At 44.5% G+C, this 18657-nt stretch overlaps 1 protein-coding gene across 8 annotated transcripts in view; it reads left to right on the forward strand.

Moving 5' to 3' along the window:
- cux2b (cut-like homeobox 2b) overlaps positions 1-18657 on the forward strand; it is a 351466-nt gene that overhangs the window by 174039 nt on the left and 158770 nt on the right. For 7 of the 8 annotated variants that reach the window (XM_063034539.1, XM_063034536.1, XM_063034537.1 and 4 more), the window contains one exon: positions 14650-14760. In XM_063034539.1, the coding sequence (XP_062890609.1) occupies positions 14650-14760 (111 nt within the window). Of the gene's footprint in view, positions 1-7328; positions 7424-14649; positions 14761-18657 lie in introns of those variants that run through there. The other variant, XM_063034542.1, reaches the window with a different exon arrangement.

An 18657-nucleotide genomic window follows, 5' to 3' on the forward strand; every position in this document is an offset into this window, starting at 1 on the left:
ATTTCCGGGATATTGCATATAATTTGCGGGCATCAGGGAGCCACTATCAGTATGCGGGAGACTCCCGAAACTTCCAGGAGAGGTGGGATACCTGGTTACAAATCAGTAAACCTTGGAATTGAGCTCCCAAATGTTGGAGAATCAAAGAAGCAGGAGGAGGTCATGTGGCTGGATCTTTCCATTCCCTTACTTGTTAGGCAAGCACTTTCCTGCCCAAATCCCTGCATCCACCCCATTTCTCTCAACTCCTGATTCTCTTAGTGGATGGAAAGTATGTTTTAACAGTAAATGTCTGAAGATCCATGGCCTCTGAGATGAAGAATTCCAACGGTTTATAATCCTCTATGTAAGGAAATTTCCCAGCTCAGTTCTAAATCACTGCGTTATCCTGAGACTTAAGTAAAAGGAACTGGAGTTGATTTCCAGAATATATCAGTCTTCTCAAACCTAAGCCCTTGATGAACCATGGGATTTGAAGTCTGCTGGGGGTCATAGTGGTCGAGGATCCCATAAGAAGTCCGGGTATGCCCAATGGAGGGCCATCATGAGTGTGACAGAAACAACTCCAAGTAAAGCTAGAGAGACAATCGGATGAACAACAGCTGTGATAGGGTCTCCAAGCCATGCTTCCTATAAGACGAAACCCAACAGTATATGTGGCTGTGATGCCTCACTCCCCGACAAACTTAACATTACAAGTCCCACAGCATCCAGCGACCCGGTGATCTCTGTCTCAGAGGCTGGTGTCAGAACATCCTCAAAAAGGAGCGAATCCTCGCAAAGTGTCAGTCCCTGTAGTGTGCCTGGTTGGGGACCGAAAATCTGTGTTGACCAGTTGGCCAGAGCATGCAATGGCATCCTCTGTCTCTCACTGCCGCATTCAGAGGGTCACAACTGCTCCAAAAGGGGCAGAAATCATTCCGGTGTCCAGGGAGAGCAGAGCGAGCTGCTTCAGCAATGGCCACCCGGTCGCGCTCACTGGTAGCGCCTGGTTCTGGCTGGAATTAACTCCTGCCTCAGCGAGGACCTGGACCCACTGCAATTTGCCTACCACTGCAACGGATCTACAGCAGACACAATCTCACTGGCTCTCCACTTGGCTTTGGAGCATCTGGACAACAACGAGACGTACCTCAGGCTGCTGTTTATTGATTACAGCCCGGCGTTCAACACGATCATTCCCTCGATACAAATAACACACATCAAAGTTGCTGGTGAACGCAGCAGGCCAGGCAGCATCTATAGGAAGAGGCGCAGTCGACGTTTCAGGCCGAGACCCTTCGTCAGGTTAGTCCTGACGAAGGGTCTCGGCCTGAAACGTCGACTGCGCCTCTTCCTATAGATGCTGCCTGGCCTGCTGCATTCACCAGCAACTTTGATGTGTGTTGCTTGAATTTCCAGCATCTGCAGAATTCCTGTTGTTTTTGTCCTCGATACAAATGATTAGTTTGCAGTGGACGTAAAGATTAGGGGCGTTATTGGGTAGGGTAGTCTTTGATTACAGAACAATATTAATAAATTGGTTAAGTTTGACTGGGTGATGGTAAATGATACACAAAATGTGATACATTTTTTTTGAAGTACTAATGAATCTAGGATGAACTACCTGGAATGGTGGTAGAGGCAAATACATTAGGGACGTTTGGATAAGCACATGGATGTAAGGAAGATGGAGGGGAGTCCTGTCCTGTCCTTTACAGAGAAAGGCTGAACAAGTTGGGTCTTTATTCTTTGGCGCATAGAAGGCTGAGGGGGGACTTGATAGAGGTATTTAAAATTATGAGGGGGATAGACAGAGTTGACATGGTTAGACTTTTTCCATTGAGAGTGGGGAAGATTCAAACAAGAGGGCATGGGTTGTGAGTTAAAGGGCAAAAGTTTAGGGGGTAACACGAGGGGGAGCTTCTTTACTCAGAGAGTGGTAGCTGCGTGGAACGAGCTTCCAGTGGAAGTGGTAGAGGCAGGTTCGATATTGTCATTTAAAGAAAAATTGGATAGGTATATGGACAGGAAAGGAATGGAGGGTTATGGTCTGAGTGCAGTTCAGTGGGACTTGGTGAGAGTAAGCGTTCGGCACGGACTAGAAAGGCCGAGATGGCCTGTTTCCGTGCTGTAATTGTTATATGGTTATATGGAGGGATAGAGGCATGGTGTAGGTAGGAGGGATTAGAATTTGGGTGTTCTTTATTTGCTTTTTAGTGGGTTTGCACAACATTGCCAGCTGAATGACCTGTTCATGTGCTGTACTGTTCTATTGAATGTTGGTACTTGAGGGACAGAATAACCTTGATGCATGTGTCTAAGAATCACTGAGAGCCATATGTGCCAAGGAGGTTCTGTAAAATATTCGGATATTGGAGCTTGGTTATTGCATACTTGTGTTCTGCACATTGTTTGGAAGACACGAATTACCAAGGAGACTCCCCTTGATATTTCCTGGTGTGGTGTAGACGCCTTTGATGCAACTGTGGCAAAATTTGCCCGAGCCAAGCGTCGACCACAAGCTTTCCTTGTCCTTGGGTCGCAATGTTGGCAGCACTAATCAATGGACAACTTCCACATCCCTGGTGAGCTTTACATTGGCTCAAAGACAATTAGTAAATACAGAAGTCCAAGGCTGCACTTGCTCTTGCAGATGTGGCCTCATCTGCGCCGTGTGCGGCCGCGCCAAGGTTTCTTGAATTGAATACGGTTTTGGAAAACGGTCTTCCCTTACCTCTGCACTTCTTGTCTTAGTGATCTACGTTCCAGGTGGACGCAGGATTTTTGGAAGTGGACAAAATGGATGTTGTGGAAAGCATGATCTCAGCACTGAGGTTATTAAAAGCCCTTTGTCAATGAAACAACTACCAGTGGTTTAGGATTTCTTGTTACCATTGCAAACTGAAAATGTTGAAAGCTTACAAAGAGTTAACAGCTTAACTTGCAATAATAAAGTTAATATAATTAAGCCAATATTATTAGACCGTGTTGAAGCGTTCCTCCGGTATGTTCCACGCTGAAAATGATCGTCCATGGACTTGGGAATAGTGCCGCTTAATCCAAACTGAGGTGAAGCATAAACTCTGTGTCACACTCTCGTAGTGGGGAAATCCCTGGGTAGATTATTTAGGAGGCGGCTTTTAACCTCTTTAACCTGATGTCTACGATGCTGAATGGAGTTAGAATGGAATAAGACTAGTTCTAAATCAGTGACTGGCGAGTGGGCACTGGCAACGCCAGACCGGCTCTACAAGCTTTCCTTTGTCTGGCTTAACACAGCAGTTCCTGTTTTCCAGTTTAATACGTCTATCTCCCAAGCCTTGCAAAGTCCTTTCAACTGATTATTACAGTGTAAAGTAAGAAGACTGTGGAACATATTGTGTATATGGTGGGTGGGGGGGGGAGGTGGAGGGAGCTGGGAGGGGTGGTGTTAGAGGATTTTAAGGACTTGCTTCCTTTTGCAATTACCTTCTCTCAGTCTTACCACTAATGGTAATAAATCAAATACAGAAGGTTCACCGGTTACCTATTTACTTCAAAATGCACGTTGTTTTCAACAGACGTTGTTGCTTCTGGAGGGAAGGAACAAGCGCAGTGCAAGCTTTAGAAGTTGCATTTCCCCACCCCCCCAGTACCTTTTCTAACAGTTTGGCTTAATAAATGGAATTCAGTTTAAGTTTGCAGTCAGCAGCCTGAAGTGTAGTGTGTTTACTGTGACTTAGTGTGCACTTGTCTTCTTGAGCAGATGCTGGGGAAGAAAGGTGACATGCTTTCTCTCTGATTGGTAGTTTGGTAGGTTCAAAGGTCAAAGTATTATCAAACTATGTCTACATTATACAACCTTGAGATTGGTCTTCTTACAGGCAGCCACAAAACAAAGAAACCCAAAAGGACCTATTTTTGAAAAAAAAAGACTGTTAAACGCCCAATGCGCAGAGGGGAAAAAATTGTGCAAACAGTAAAAGTAAGCAAATAGCATTCAGAACTGAAGTTTTATGAAAGACACGAAGCCAGGCCTCACTGCTGCTGTAGCAGGCCACAGCCTTATAAAACTTTGTTTCAGATGGATGATTTGGGTGTCTCAGCCCAAATTGTTAACTGTTTATTCTCCTCTGTAGACGCTGTGCAAGTTCCTCCAGCATTTTGTGTGTGAGCTCTTGATCTTCAAATATCTCGTTGCTCAGTCAACCAAACATGAAAGAACAGTGAACTAGGTGTTAAGATGTTTATTGAGGTTCTGTTCTTTTGCTGAATTTTTAAAGGTGGCATGTTCCGGTTCAAAAGCTTTGTTAAAAAAAAACTTAATTGGTAATCTACACTGTTGAGGAAGGCAGACTTCCAACATAATTTCAAACTGAGGAAATAATTGTCTCAATTCTCGATTGGGATGTTTGCTCTTTAGCCACTAAATCCAATCCTTTCCCTAGTAACACTCTCAAGCAGGTGGTTGCCACTTTGGTATCATAGCAACCCAAGACACACTGTGCTACATATATCACTGCTATCCTCCAGATCACCTTTTACCAACTGTGAAGTTGTTCAGCTTTTCCTTTGCCTCTGCTCATCCGAGAGGCCTCTGTCGGTCAGCCTTGACCATGAATGTTGCATCCTAGCCTGGGCAGTACAAACTGTTGCCTGTGTAGCAAGCCCCCCCCCCACCCTCACCCCCACCCTCACCCCCACCTCTCCATACATCTAATGAACCTCCCCCACCTCTCCACACATCTAATGAACCTCCCCCACCTCTCTACACATCTAATGAACCTCCCCCACCTCTCCACACATCTAATGAACCCAAAGGAACGGCAGGGACTGATACAGTTTGGAACCGGTGGCAGCTCAGGAGTTGCCAGTCAGCATTTGAACTCAACATAGGACTGCCTGAGAGACCCCAGCTCCGGACTTTTCCCCTGGGGTTTACTTCCGAAGCCTTCCCCTTGAGTGGGTGTAGCTCAAGGCAGTGGAGCTTTGAGATTAGAGCTTTCCTTGTAGATAACCATGGCTGACGAGCCCCATCTGCCCAAGTGACTGGTTTTAAGGTGCCAGTAACCCACCTTTGCCCCTTCTCCTGTCAGTAGAAACTGTTCTGCTGGGCTTAGTAGCTAAGCCACACGTGAAGTCCGGGAGCTGGACTTGGTTGTCAGAGGCTATCTGAGGTGTGCACCATTGGGAGCATTTAATGAGTACTGGGAGCTTGTCCCCATTACCACCTCCGGCTATAACAACCTCAAGGAACCTCTGCTCATCTACTGCTGAATTTTACACCTGGGTGCTAAGGGATATTGATGAATGGAGGAACTCTGGGGTTTAAGTCTATTGTTCCTTGAAAGTTACCTCGCAGGTACATGGGGCAGGTATAGAAGGCAAATAGCATGGTTGCCTTCATGGGTCATAGAATATACAAGTTAGAATGTGACGTTACAACTTTGCAAAACGCTGGTTAGATGACATTTGCAGCATAGTGTGCAGTTTGCTGCAGAGAATATAGAGGATATTTACCAGGATGCTACCTGGCTTGGTAGACTTCAGTAGTGGGCAGAGGTTGATTTCCTTGAAGTCGAGGCATCTGAGGTGTGACTTGATAGGTGTACAAAATCATAGGGGGCACTGTTGGGAGTAGACAGAATAATTTCCCCAAGAAACAAGAGGGCATAAGTTTTAAGGTGAGAGGAAGGAGATTTCGAGTGGTTTTGAGAGGCGAGTTTTTTTTTGTGCAAAGACTGGTTGATATCAGAAACTGAGGCAGTGGGATCAGGTGCAATCACTGTGTTTAAATGGAAACGCTTAAACAAGTATTTGGAAGGAAATGGACTAATTGCAGACAAATTGGGTGAATGTAGATGGTCAAAAAGATCATTGTGGGTATGGTCAGCTGAAGATCCTGTTTCTATGCTGTCCAACTCAGTAACTCCTCACCTGTGCCTTTTTGTTGCCTTGTGTCCATCCAAAAGCTCCACTGCTTGACCTCTCTTCTGCTCTCAATAAACCTGAGGTAATCCACAAGTTTACTGCTGTGTCCTAACCTGCACAATGTCCTTCTCACTCTAGTGCTTGGTGACCTTCTGCAGCTCAAGTAAATAAATTCCTCGATTTAACTGTCGTCATTTTCAAATCCCTTTGTGGCTTCACTTCTGCCTCACTTCATTGTCAGATTTTATTTGGTGTTTCAATGCCTTGAGACGTGTTGCTGCATTTAGTCTCGATCTAAATGCAGTTTGTTGTAGAAGTCATCAGGGTGTGGATGTTCTTCCATTCTTCACTGGAAGCTCGTGATTCTTCTTCCAGTAACTCTGACCTCCAAAGCCATCTGTCCCTGGGACTTTCTGGACAATTCTGGGATGACAAACCCAGTTTGGCCCTAATCTAATCAGGGACAATTTACAGTGACTAATTAACCTACCCGATATGTGTTTGGGCAGTGAGGGGAAACTGGGGGACCCAGAGAAAGCTGTTCTGTTTCTAGCATTTTCTGCTTTGTATGTGCAGTTCTTTTATTTTCAAGAATTAAGTGTTGTCCTAGTTATCAGTTATCTGGGACTTTCAGTTCTGTAATAATGATCAAGTCCCTGTGACCATGTAGGTTTCCACTGGGGGCTCTGGTTTCCTCCACGTTCCTAAGACGTACGGATTAGTAAGTTGTGGGCATGCCTTGCTGGCGACACTTGCAGGCAGCCCCCAGCGCATGTTTGGACTGCATTGGTCGTTGACTCAAGTGGCGCATTTCACCATGTGCTTCGACGTGCGTGTGACAAATGAAACGGTTTTCTCTATTGCGGGGGCGCTAGCCTCCGTAGTATCCAGGACGTCTTCAAGGGGCGCTGCCTCATAAAGGCGGCGTCCGTCATTCAGGGCCCCCATCATCCAGGACATGCCCTCTTCTCATCACTACCATGAGGAAGGACGTACAGGAGCCTGAAGGCACACACTCAGTGATTCAGGAACAACTTCTTCCCCTCTGCCATCAGATTTCTGAATGGACATTGAACCCACGAACACTACCTCACTACTTTGTTTAATTTTTATTTCTGCACTGCTTATTTAATTGAACTAGATATATTTATTGTAATTCACGTTTTTCTCTATTACTGTGTATTGCATTGTACTGCTGCCACTGAGACAAATTTTACAACATACACCAGTGATATTGAACATGATTCTGATTTTGATGGATAGTGAGGTGAAAGTCTTCTGGTGATTGGAAGTAAAACTTGTGAAAGTTCTCACTCTCCTCTGTGCTAAAGCTCGCTAAAATCTGCTTCTGGATCAGTGCATCAGTGCTATTTGCATAAACATGTTCACAGTTGCTCATCGTCCTACCGTACTCTGGCATATTGTGACATCGTCAGATTTATGGCTTCTCCGCTCAGCAAGCAACCCATCAAATCGCGCAGTTAAAATGACCAGAGTTTCTCTTGGCTTTGTGCAAGTTCCTAATGTGTAGGTGAGTGTTTACGAAGTCACCGTGTCCAAGTAAGTTTCTAGTTGAATTATATCTATGAACACTTTCACTTTTGGAGGTTTTTTTTCCCTCACATTTTCTTATGTGAAAGAACATTGCGATTATTGGCACCTAGACTCCGGGAATTGAAAACATTATTTAACCCTCGGTAAGCACGAGGGAGAGAACTTTGAACTGAAATCACATAATTGCATAGTGAGTTGTAGCATTGTTTTATGTGCTTATTGTTCATTTAATGCTGAATGTAAGCTGTTTGCTCCCATGTATGACGGAAATTAAAGGTCCCATCTTAACTAGAAAAATCTCCTGGGGGAAAATTAGTGGTAATGAATGCAGATTGACTTAAATTTTAGAGAGTCCAGCATTTTCAAAACAAAGTGTAGTAGCCCTTTTAAGTCATAACTTGGCTCAAACGCACCACTAACCAATCACCAGCACTGTTTATTCTATGGTGGTACACAACTCTAGGCTATCTTATCAGTCCTTTTGCCATTGCATCATTTCGCTATCCCATTGACTGCCTTAACTAGCCTTCCATTACCCTCCATGTTATTTGAATTTTATTTTGTCACACTGCACTGTTTGGTCGTTCCAGCTTGTATTCGCTCGATAGAGTAGATGTGGAGAGGGTGTTTCCTACCGTGGGGGACGGGGAGGACACAGTCTCGGAATAGAGGGGCCTCCTTATAGAACGGAGGTGAGGAGGAATTTCTTTAGCCGGGGGTGGAATTCATTGCCACAGGCAGCTGTGGAGGCCAGGTCATTGGTAATATTTTAGGCAGAGGTCGATAGATTCTTGATTGGTCAGGGCACGAAGGGGAGGAGAGAAGGCTGAAGATTGGGGTTGAGGGGAAAATGGATCAACCATGATGAAATGCTGGACTTGATGGACCGAGTGGCCTAATTCTGCTCCTGTATCTTACGGTCTGGCTCTCCAATACCTCGAGTGTAAAATCTGCACCTGTGTCTTCCTGTTCCTTTACCACGTCACCTTACCCTATCTGCTAGCCACTTACATTGATCCAGAGTTCTTTTTTTGTACCGTATGTTCATAACTCCTGTTGGTTTTCCTTCGTGAGCAATAAAACTTTCAGCACCCAGGGCCCATCTTTCAGCCAGATGCTTGCCAATTGTTCTCAAAGCCCAGCTTTTCATCATCACATTTACCAGAACCAGAATCAGGTTTAATATCACTGGCGTATGTCATGAAATTTGTTGATATGTGGCAGCATTACAATGCAATACATGATAAAACTGTAAATAATGGGAAGAAGTGTATATATATTCTTTTTAAGAAGTTAAATAAGTAGTGCAACAAGAGGGGAAAATTAGCGTTCATGGGTTCAATGTCCAGTCAAAAGTCTGATGCTTGTCTCCTCTCCAGTTCTAGTTGTCGGGGTGCCTTTCAGTGTTTCTGATTTTTTAAAAATATAAACTGCTATTATTGGTTTTGGACTTTTAACTTTGCTCCTTTAATACTTGAAGCATTGGGTGATTTTGATTTAGTACTTTTGTCAGCAGAACTCCAAACTGTGCACCCTAACGGAAAGCTTACCTCAGAGTGTGCCTCTCGTGGCTCGGGATTCCAACCACATCCCGGAGAGCAGTGTGGGTGCTGTGGCACCTGCGATGTCGGTTCCTCATGAAACGTCACCTTCCAAAAGACCCTGTTGTTTCAGAGCAAGCTACAGAAGCTCTGTGCCCCTTACCGACACTTAACCGCCGGCCAGCACTGCCAGGGCATTTCGACTCTTTCTAAATTGCTGTTTATAGGACCTTGTGGCGCACAGGTTTGCTGCCACTTTTGTCCAAACCTGAAAATATTTTTACCTGCGAAATGTATTTGGATGCTCTGCGCTTCAGATGAGTATGATATAACCACTACCTAATAATCTGGATTAGATTTTGACAGGATCCAAATCAGAATCAGGTTTATTATCGCCGGCAAATGTTGTGAAATTTCTTGATTTGAGGCAGCAGTACAATGCAATACATAATAATAGAGGGAAAAAACTGTGAATTAGAGTATGAATATATAAAATAGTTAAAATATGCAGTGCAAAAAAAGAATTTGTGAGGTAGTGTTCATGGGTTCAATGTCCATTCAGAAATCGAATGGCAGAAGGGAAGAAGCTGTTCCTGAATCACTGAGTGTGTGTCTTCAGGCTTCTGTACCTCCTACCTGATGGTAGCGGTGAGAAGAGGGTATGACACACAAAATGCTGGAGGTAGCAATGAGCAGAGGCACATCCTGGGTGATGAGGGGTCCTTAATGACGGACACTGCCTTTTTAAGGCACCGCTCTTTGCAGATGTCCTGGATACTTCGTAGGCTGGTGCCCATGATGGAGCTGACTAATTGTACAATGCTCTGCAGCTTACTTTGATCCTGTGCAGTGGCTCCCCCCATATCAGACAGTGACGTAGCCAGTCAGAATGCTCTCCATGCTCTGCAGAAACTTGCAAGTGCTTTTAGTGAAATATCAAAGTCTCCTCAAACCAAATCTAGATCCAGCAAACAACAGGAATTCTGCAGATGCTGGAAATTCAAGCAACATACATCAAAGTTGCTGGTGAACGCAGCAGGCCAAGCAGCATCTATAGGAAGAGGCGCAGTCGACGTTTCAGGCCGAGACCCTTCATCAGGACGGCGAGATCCAGCAGTTGCTTTCTCTACACCAGGGGGTTCCCATCCTGGGGGCAGGGTTCTATGGCTTAAAAATGCTTGGGAACCCCTGCTCTACACTGTCTTTAGAAATTAGCAAGGCACGCAACTTGAGCTTGGCTCGCATCATATCCACACCAACACTCTTCATTTGTAGAGTTGAGCAGCTGTAGTGTGAAATGCAGCCGCTACACGAAGTTGGGCCTCCAGACATCAGAGAAGTAGGACTCAAGGGTTAGACTTCAGATGGATGATTGATTTCTCCCCTGCCCTCCCCCCCCCCTCGCTTTTTCCCATGCTGGTGTGAATGCGTGTGATGGCACAGCTGAACCTGTAGTGGATTTAGTGCAGAACAACTTTTGAGTACAACAGGGCTTTTAATCAATCAGGTCCTTTCCTAGTGGGAAGCAATTTGTTCAAAGTCTTTTCTAGTGCAGTTGGGTCTTATTGGTAAGCACATTACGGCATTTGTTTTTTTTTAAGGTCATCACTGCTTGATGAGAACTACAAAAAGGTCTGTGTCCCATTTCCTGACTAGTGCCAGTCCCTAGATGGAACGTTTATTGACTGCCTGGATCCAGCAACTGTTCGAATTTGATTCCACTTTGGAAGGAAGAGAATTTCAGTCAGTTTAAATGAACCAATTGGAGTAACGGAGGGATTGTTCCTGTTTGCTGCTGTGGACCGGGATAAGGTTGCCTTTTGGGGTGGTCTGTCAGGCACAGCCTGCAGATACTATTTATTTCAGTTTGAGCACAAAGGCTTTGTCGGAGCAGAGCAGATGTTCATCTCATGTCTGTATCTGCTATTTGATGAGAAATTTATTGCTGTTCTGCTGGGTTTGTGTTCGTCTACTGCCGAGTCTATTAGACGGACGAGTGGTTGGCAGCGCGCCAGGAAATGCAGTTTAGATGGAATTCGTGCTCTGGCTGCCGCCTCTGGGAAACAGCAATAATGGATTTGCTAGGCTTGTCTGATTGGCTGATTGATTTTGTGTGATTTGATTTATTGATCAATACTCTTAAATTTGACATCGCAGCAGGTAAACTAATCTTTGTGTGTTCAAGCCATCTTTGCATTGCAGAAAGCAGAGAGCTGATAAAGGGTGCCTGATTGGGATCTGAGCTTATCTTCATCATCCAGTGCCTTGCACGGCCTTGGCAGTGTGCGCGGAACACAATCGCGAGGCAGAATAGTAGAGATCTATAAATTGATGGAATCTAAAGCCCCCAGCATCGATTACCATTATAACAAACAGCAGTGCGCAGAATGTCTGATTATTTTTAGACAAAGATTCTGTGCTCTCAGCAACAATTTTGCTGATGCTGTCGCTGTGTCAGATATCTGCTGTTGATTGCAATTAGTCGCTGCGTGGAACGGAGGGAAACGTGGCTGTGAATGGGTTACCATTTGTTTTTTGGTGGGGATAAATGGCATTATTTAGATTCTTGCTGCTCCCTTGTGAGTCAAGGAACTTGTCAGAGGAGAGAGACCATTGTCCTTCATTAGAAGAGCTCTCGTTCTGCCCCCTCCCCCTTTTCCAAAGACATCTTGGAGTTGTAATTTATGGGAGCGCATTACCCCTCTGCTTCACCCATTCCACCATTTTGAGAAGTGTGAGCCTTCCTTGTACTTGTTGGTGGATTGTTCCTTGATAGGGACGAGGAAGCCTGGCCTACTCTTGGCTTTGCTTGACATTCATGTTCGCTCATTGGCCATTTTATTAGGTACATCTGTATACCTGCTCATTAATGCAAATCTCTAATCAGCCAATCATGTGGCAGCACTCAATGCATAAAAGCATGCAGAGATGGTTAAGAGGTTCCACTGTTGTTCAGACCAAACATCGGAATGAGGAAGAAATGTGATCTGAGTGACTTTGACCGTGGAATGATTGTTGGTGCCAGATGGGGTGATCTGAGTATCTCAGAAGCTGCTGATCTCCTGGGATTCTGACGAGTTCTCAGTCTCTAGAGTTTACAGAGAATGGTGTGAAGAGCAGACAACATCCAGTGAATGCTAGTTCTACGGGTGAAAATGCCTTGTTAATGAGAGGAGAATAGCCAGACTGGATCAGGCTGACAGGAAGGCAGTAGTAACTCAGATAACTACAAGGCACAACAGTGGTGTGCAGAAGAGCATCTCTGAATGCACAACATGTTGAACCTTGAAGTAGATGGGTTACAGCAGCAGACCGCACCAGATTCGGCTCCACTTCCTAATAAAATGGCCCCTGAGTGTCTTCCCAGCAGGCTTTGGCTGCATAATGAATATCTTCTTTGGTGATTTCCATGCCTAGGAAGCCAGGATTGGTTGAAGGATTTGTGTTATCCTTCGCCGTCAATGTGCGGCAATTAGAAACTGAGCTTCCCAGCCAGCCTTGCACTGGTTAAACCCATCGAGGCATTGGCCAGGTCCCTGAAGGATCTCCTTTTGATGGAGCTCACTTCTAATGCTGATTTTAATTTTTAATCTTCCAAGCTTACATCTTTATACAGTTTACTCATTAATTCTTTAAAGTCATCTTATTTCCTGCCAGTAATTATCTATAGCTGAATTCATTTCACACCTTGTAACTTCATACATAGCTTAATAGATGCATGGTGTGCAATGTTGCCATGGCATATAATGAACAGGCTTAAACTTTCCTGTCAAGCTGTGTTTCTGGAGTATTGATGTTTGCAGGAAAAGGCTTCAAAAGTAGCAGCAATCTAAATGTTGCCTTTTTATGAAATTCTCCCACCCAACATTTTGTTTATGAAGGTTGAACTAATATTTCTGTAAAGATTCTTACTGCCTGTTCAACTGAATAATACTGATTATAGAAAACTAATCTCTGTCTGAGTTGTTTAATGCAAACACTCCTGATTGGTAACTGGGAGAATAATTTCACAGACCTGCTATTTTGATCAGTTATATTGACTATTTGCATATTTCTTGGAACATTTCCGATTGGAATTAGCAGAAACTGTGGAGCATTGCCTACATACGAGTGTGATTATCTGTGTGGGCAGCACAGTAGTGTAGTGGTTAGCACAATGCTTTACAGTGCCAGTGACCCTGGTTCAATTCCCACCACTGACAGTAAGTAGTTTGTATTTTCTCTCATGACTGCGTAGGTTTCCTCTCGCAGTCCAAAAACTTACTGGATTGTAGCTTAATAGGTCTTTATAAGTTGTCCTGTGGTTGCCCTAGGGTTAAATTGGGGGTCACTAGGTGATGTGGCTCGAAGGCCCAGAAGGGCCTATTCCACACTGTATCTCAATAAATAAATAAAAATGAAATAAAAATAACACCATAGTAAGACTATTAGATCACTTGCTAAATAAAGTATGGAAAGGATGCTTAATCATGTAGAAAGCCATTTGACAATTGAGACATCAAACAAAATTAGCTCCATTGGGATAAGGTGATTCAAGAATGATATTATAATGTTCCAAAAGCCATAGAGAAACAATATTTTATATTCACATTTTAAAAGTAATTTGCAGATAGAACAACTTTTTCATGCATCCGTTAAATTTCTCAGTGGCAAAATGCTATTTCTTGTGATTGATTCGTTTAAGTTTGAAATTCACTTTGTTTCTGTGGTTTGAACTATATAATCTGTCATAATTCCTGATCCTGCTGTGTTTAGCAGTTGATGCAAATGATAGCTGAACACTTTCATTTGTTTTATGAATATTTTATAATGGCTGTATACTTCACAATGTGGTATAGACAAAGAAACACCACATCAAGTTGAATGACATTTTTTCAAATTGTGTGAAGTTGGAATTCATGAATTTTCTGATGAATATAAATTCTTTATTTATGTTCCTGAATACTTTATTTCACTTCATTCTCTCCCCTTGTGTGTGCTCACCCTCCACCTAAACATGTTCTTCCATCTTCACCCTCCATTATTGATTCCTTGCTGAGGGATGGACAGTATTTATGTCAGGACACCCAAGTGGCCAAAGCCCACACCTGAAGTATTAATGACAATTATGAGACTGAACCAAACCTTGTCCTTCCAACTGAGGGTTCAGAATTTCGTTCTGGAGCAGATGCCCTGAAATGTTATTCTCCTTCCCCAGAATACTTGCTGCCATCTTTTACACAGCCCAGCCGAGATTCGATGACCTTGCACCAGAGTCAATGATTGGAATTTTTCTGTTGGTCATAGCGTCTAATCACTTTGACCAACTAAGCAGGCAGCAAAACTGGTGGTTGCTTCTCAACTGTGATGCTTTTTAAAAAAAAATCTACTAATTTATACTGAGTTAGTGCAGCTCACTGGTGTAGTTTTCAACTAAATTCAGTCCCTGAAGCATCTTAGCGATTGGTTAGTGATAAAGCTCTGCAGGTGAAGACTGATTTATCTTGAACATCTGATTATCTAAAATATCTGATCATCTAAAAGACTTCCATTGATTCTTACTCCTCATCCTTTCTGGCAGCTCAGCATCAGTACTAGTTGGGGCCTGCCTTGTGTTAAACTTTTTAAGCAGACTTTTAACCTCCCCAGTAATAACTTGCCATGTCTCTTATCTCATTTACAGAAGGAGCTGAACGCAGTTGCCTCAGAACTAGCAGCTCGACAGGAAGAGAGCGAACAATCTCACAAGCGTCTAATAGAACTGAGCCGAGAATTCAAAAGAAATGTGCCAGAGGTACATCACTCTAATGCAAATAGCTAACCAATCCTTAACGTTTCAGTAAGTCGCAGAAAAATGGAGTGTTAATTGTAAATTAATGGTTTGAAACGTGCCTAAGTTAGCCAGAATATGTATCTGTTCAGTTAGGCTTGGTTTTCCAAAAAGGAGAATATTTTCCACTGGTTTAAATTTTTATTCAATGAGACCTGAGCCTAGCAGGAAGGAATATCGTTTGAACACCAAATTAGTGTTCATCTTCTTGGTATGATACCTGTCTGTGGGTTACTGAAGGAAAGGTTACCAAGAGATCCTTTTCTAGTTAGTGCTCTGTCGCCTCACTACCACTCTCCCTCCTCCTGCCCCTCATTCTGCAGAAGTGCCATCCTCTACCCTCTCCACAACATGGACCAATAGCTGTAAGGTACAAGGCTTCCTTATTAATGACTGCTTTGGTGTAGTGCCAAAATGGTGTACCCCTAGGGAAGATGAGATGCTGCTTGGCCTGCTGCGTTCACCAGCAACTTTGATGTATATTGTGCTTGTCTTGTGTTTGGCTGAGGAGCCAATGGCAATTGTACTTTTCTATAGTTTTGTCAAATTGGGGTCTAGCACTTGGTGGTTTAAATGAATGATGATGTTCAGACCTGGAATTGTAGAGTAGAAGTGTCGAGATTTCCATTCTGTGTCACTTGATTCAGATTTGTTACATTAGTGACCCTGATCTCATCAATCCTCACGATCACTGATTTTTTTTTCCCCCCCAGCACAAATGATGATCATTAGTTCAAAGCTTCACTTCTGGAGCTAGCTAATCTGTCTTTAAATTGCTGGTTTCTTCTGCAAATTTTTCCTTCTCCGCCTCTCCTCTTTCTGGGTCTGACTTTCACCAGGTTACAGTCCCAAGGTAGAAGAATGTTTATTGATTTTAATTTTTATTTAGAGACACAACTCAGAACAGACCCTTCCAGCCCAGTGAGCCACACCATCCTCTTTAACCCCAGCCTAGTCACAGGACAATTTACAATGACTGATCAGCCCACTAATAGTGGACGGTGGGAGGAAATCAGATCATACGAAGGATTGTCCTGTCAAAGTTGAATGTCCTGTCTAACTGATGGCACATCACACTAGACTTAGACACTTTCTAGCAAGATTCAGTCCAGGCCAGTGAGGCCCTCTGAACTTCCACATCATCCGGGTAACTATAAAACCAATTCCTGTGCTCACTGTCAACGTTTTAGAACAGCTTCTTCCCGTGCTGTCAGATTTCTGAACTATGAATAGTGCCTCACTATTCCGCTTAAACAGCCACAGAACAACAAACCTCAGGGCATACAGTACTGTTGAAAATTTTCAGGCACATGTATATAACTAGGGTGCCTAAGGCTTTTGCACAGCACCGTATTCATCAACGTGGAGTGGAGAGTAAGTTTGTGAATCTAGCAGGAGCAAAGAATGTTGAGAATGGTGCGGGTGGGGCATCGTGGGAGGGATGTTGGGAATCCATGGTGGGGCATCGTGGGCGGGTGGGGCAGCATGGCAGAGATGTTGGGAATGGTGCAGGTGGGGCGTCATGGGAGGGATGTTGGGAATCCATGGTGGGGCATTGTGGGCGGGTGGGGTAGCATGGGAGAGATGTTGGGAATGGTGCGGGTGGGGCATCGTGGGAGGGATGTTGGGAATCCATGGTGGGGCAGCATGGGAGAGATGTTGGGAATGGTGCGGGTGGGGCATCGTGGGAGGAATGTTGGGAATCCATGGTGGGGCATCGTGGGCAGGTGGGGCAGCATGGGAGAGATGTTGGGAATGGTGCAGGTGGGGTGTCATGGGAGGGATGTTGGGAATCCATGGTGGGGCAGCATGGGAGAGATGTTGGGAATGGTGCAGGTGGGGCATCATGGGAAGGATGTTGGGAATCCATGGTGGGGCAGCATGGGAGAGATGTTGGGAATGGTGCGGGTGGGGCATCGTGGGAGGGATGTTGGGAATCCATGGTGGGGCAGCATGGGAGAGATGTTGGGAATGGTGCGGGTGGGGCATCGTGGGAGGAATGTTGGGAATCCATGGTGGGGCATCGTGGGAGAGATGTTGGGAATGGTGCAGGTGGGGTGTCATGGGAGGGATGTTGGGAATCCATGGTGGGGCAGCATGGGAGAGATGTTGGGAATGGTACAGGTGGGGTGTCATGGGAAGGATGTTGGGAATCCATGGTGGGGCAGCATGGGAGAGATGTTGGGAATGGTGCGGGTGGGGCGTCGTGGGAAGGATGTTGGGAATCCACGGTGGGGCACCATGGGAGGGATGTTGGGAATGGTGCGGGTAGGGTGCTGTGGGCTAGATGTAGGACGGATGGCAGGGAACGAGTGCCAGAGATGGTGCAGGAGCAGACTCACCCAGCCCTGAGACACCAGACAAGGTCATTTGATTCCAAACAATTGGTTTATTGATTATAAAACAGAATGACTCACTGGTGCTTCCAGAGGGGAAGCACCTCCGGTGAAGGGGCTTGTCGTGTCCATTCTGGGGCAGCTCACTCACTTTTGGTCCCCACCAGGCACTCACCACTCACCTGTGGCTCCAAGCATGCGACAGCAAACGCACCCCGTACACCACTTCGACAGGTGGGCTAAAGCAGGTGAGGGTAGCCAGAGAGCCTAATACCCTGGTGAGATAGGGGCATGCCTGCCCTAGCGTATGAAGTTAGCTCTGGTAGACTGGGCGGATGAAATCAACATTGAGATCTAATGGCCAAGAAGACAGTTCTGCAACTCTTCATGGGGAGCAAAGGGCATGATAAAGCACAGAAGTAGTCCTGGCTATCCGCTGCAACCAAGGAAGGCCTCAGTTTGTGACGACTACTCATACCACTAGGCCCGGACTTCTGAGATCGAGGAAGTGGAACCTTCCCAGTGCAATGGCTTTTCCACTTTAAAACCTCTCCTGTACAGGTTTTACTGCCATTGTCAGATACGACAACCAACACACTGTCCTGTTCTCTTGATTGACTATAAATGAACAAAATTAGCGCAGACACCTAGCGCAGATAATAAACTATCCTGATGCAATGCTTTCGAAGATTTCATCCTCCAAATCTTCCTTTTCATTGGACCATTCAAAATGATTGTTGATGCCTTCAAACTCTTCATAGGTCCTAACTCGTTGAAGTAGTGAAATCATTTCATTTTCACTCCCAGCTGTTTCTGGCATCTCTGACACTGAATGCTTGAAACCATAGTGAGCAAAACAGTTCTAAGTTGTCTTGCTGCTTATTTCTCGCCAACTATCAGTGACAGACATCATTGCTTTTTGAACACAAACACACAAAACTGTCACTATTTAAAAGCTGTTCGCTCTAAGCATGGTTTAGTATCTAATGGCCACACAAGAGCGCACCAGTGACACTAGTATATGATATGTATATGTATGCTCTCGTCAGCCACTTTGCGTTCAGACACTCCTGTGCCTAGTGTCACTTTATGAACGTACAATCAATCCATGTATATAAGCTTCCTTATGTATTTATATTGTGATTTTTAAAAATAATTATTGTGTTTGTGTTTTTTGGTGTTCCAGAGTAACAATTATTTTGTTCTCCTCTCCACGTGTACTGGAAATGAATTAAACAATCTTGAAATTGAGGAGTAGAATTTGGCCATTCAGCCCATCAAGTCTGTTCTGCTATTCCATCATGGCTCCAGTCCCTTGCCTTCTTCCCTTATCCCTTCATGCCCTGACTAATCAAGAATCTATCACCCTCTGTCTTAAATATACATAAAGACTTGGCCTCCACAGCTGCCTGTAGCAATAAATTCCACAGATTCACCACTCTCTGGCTGAAGAAATTCCTCCTAATCTCCATTCTAAAAGGATGCCCCTCTATATATTTTACACACATGCATATATGTGTTTTTT

Source organism: Mobula hypostoma, chromosome 27 (assembly GCF_963921235.1).
Source record: "Mobula hypostoma chromosome 27, sMobHyp1.1, whole genome shotgun sequence".
In the NCBI taxonomy this organism is placed as follows: Eukaryota; Metazoa; Chordata; class Chondrichthyes; order Myliobatiformes; family Myliobatidae; genus Mobula; species Mobula hypostoma.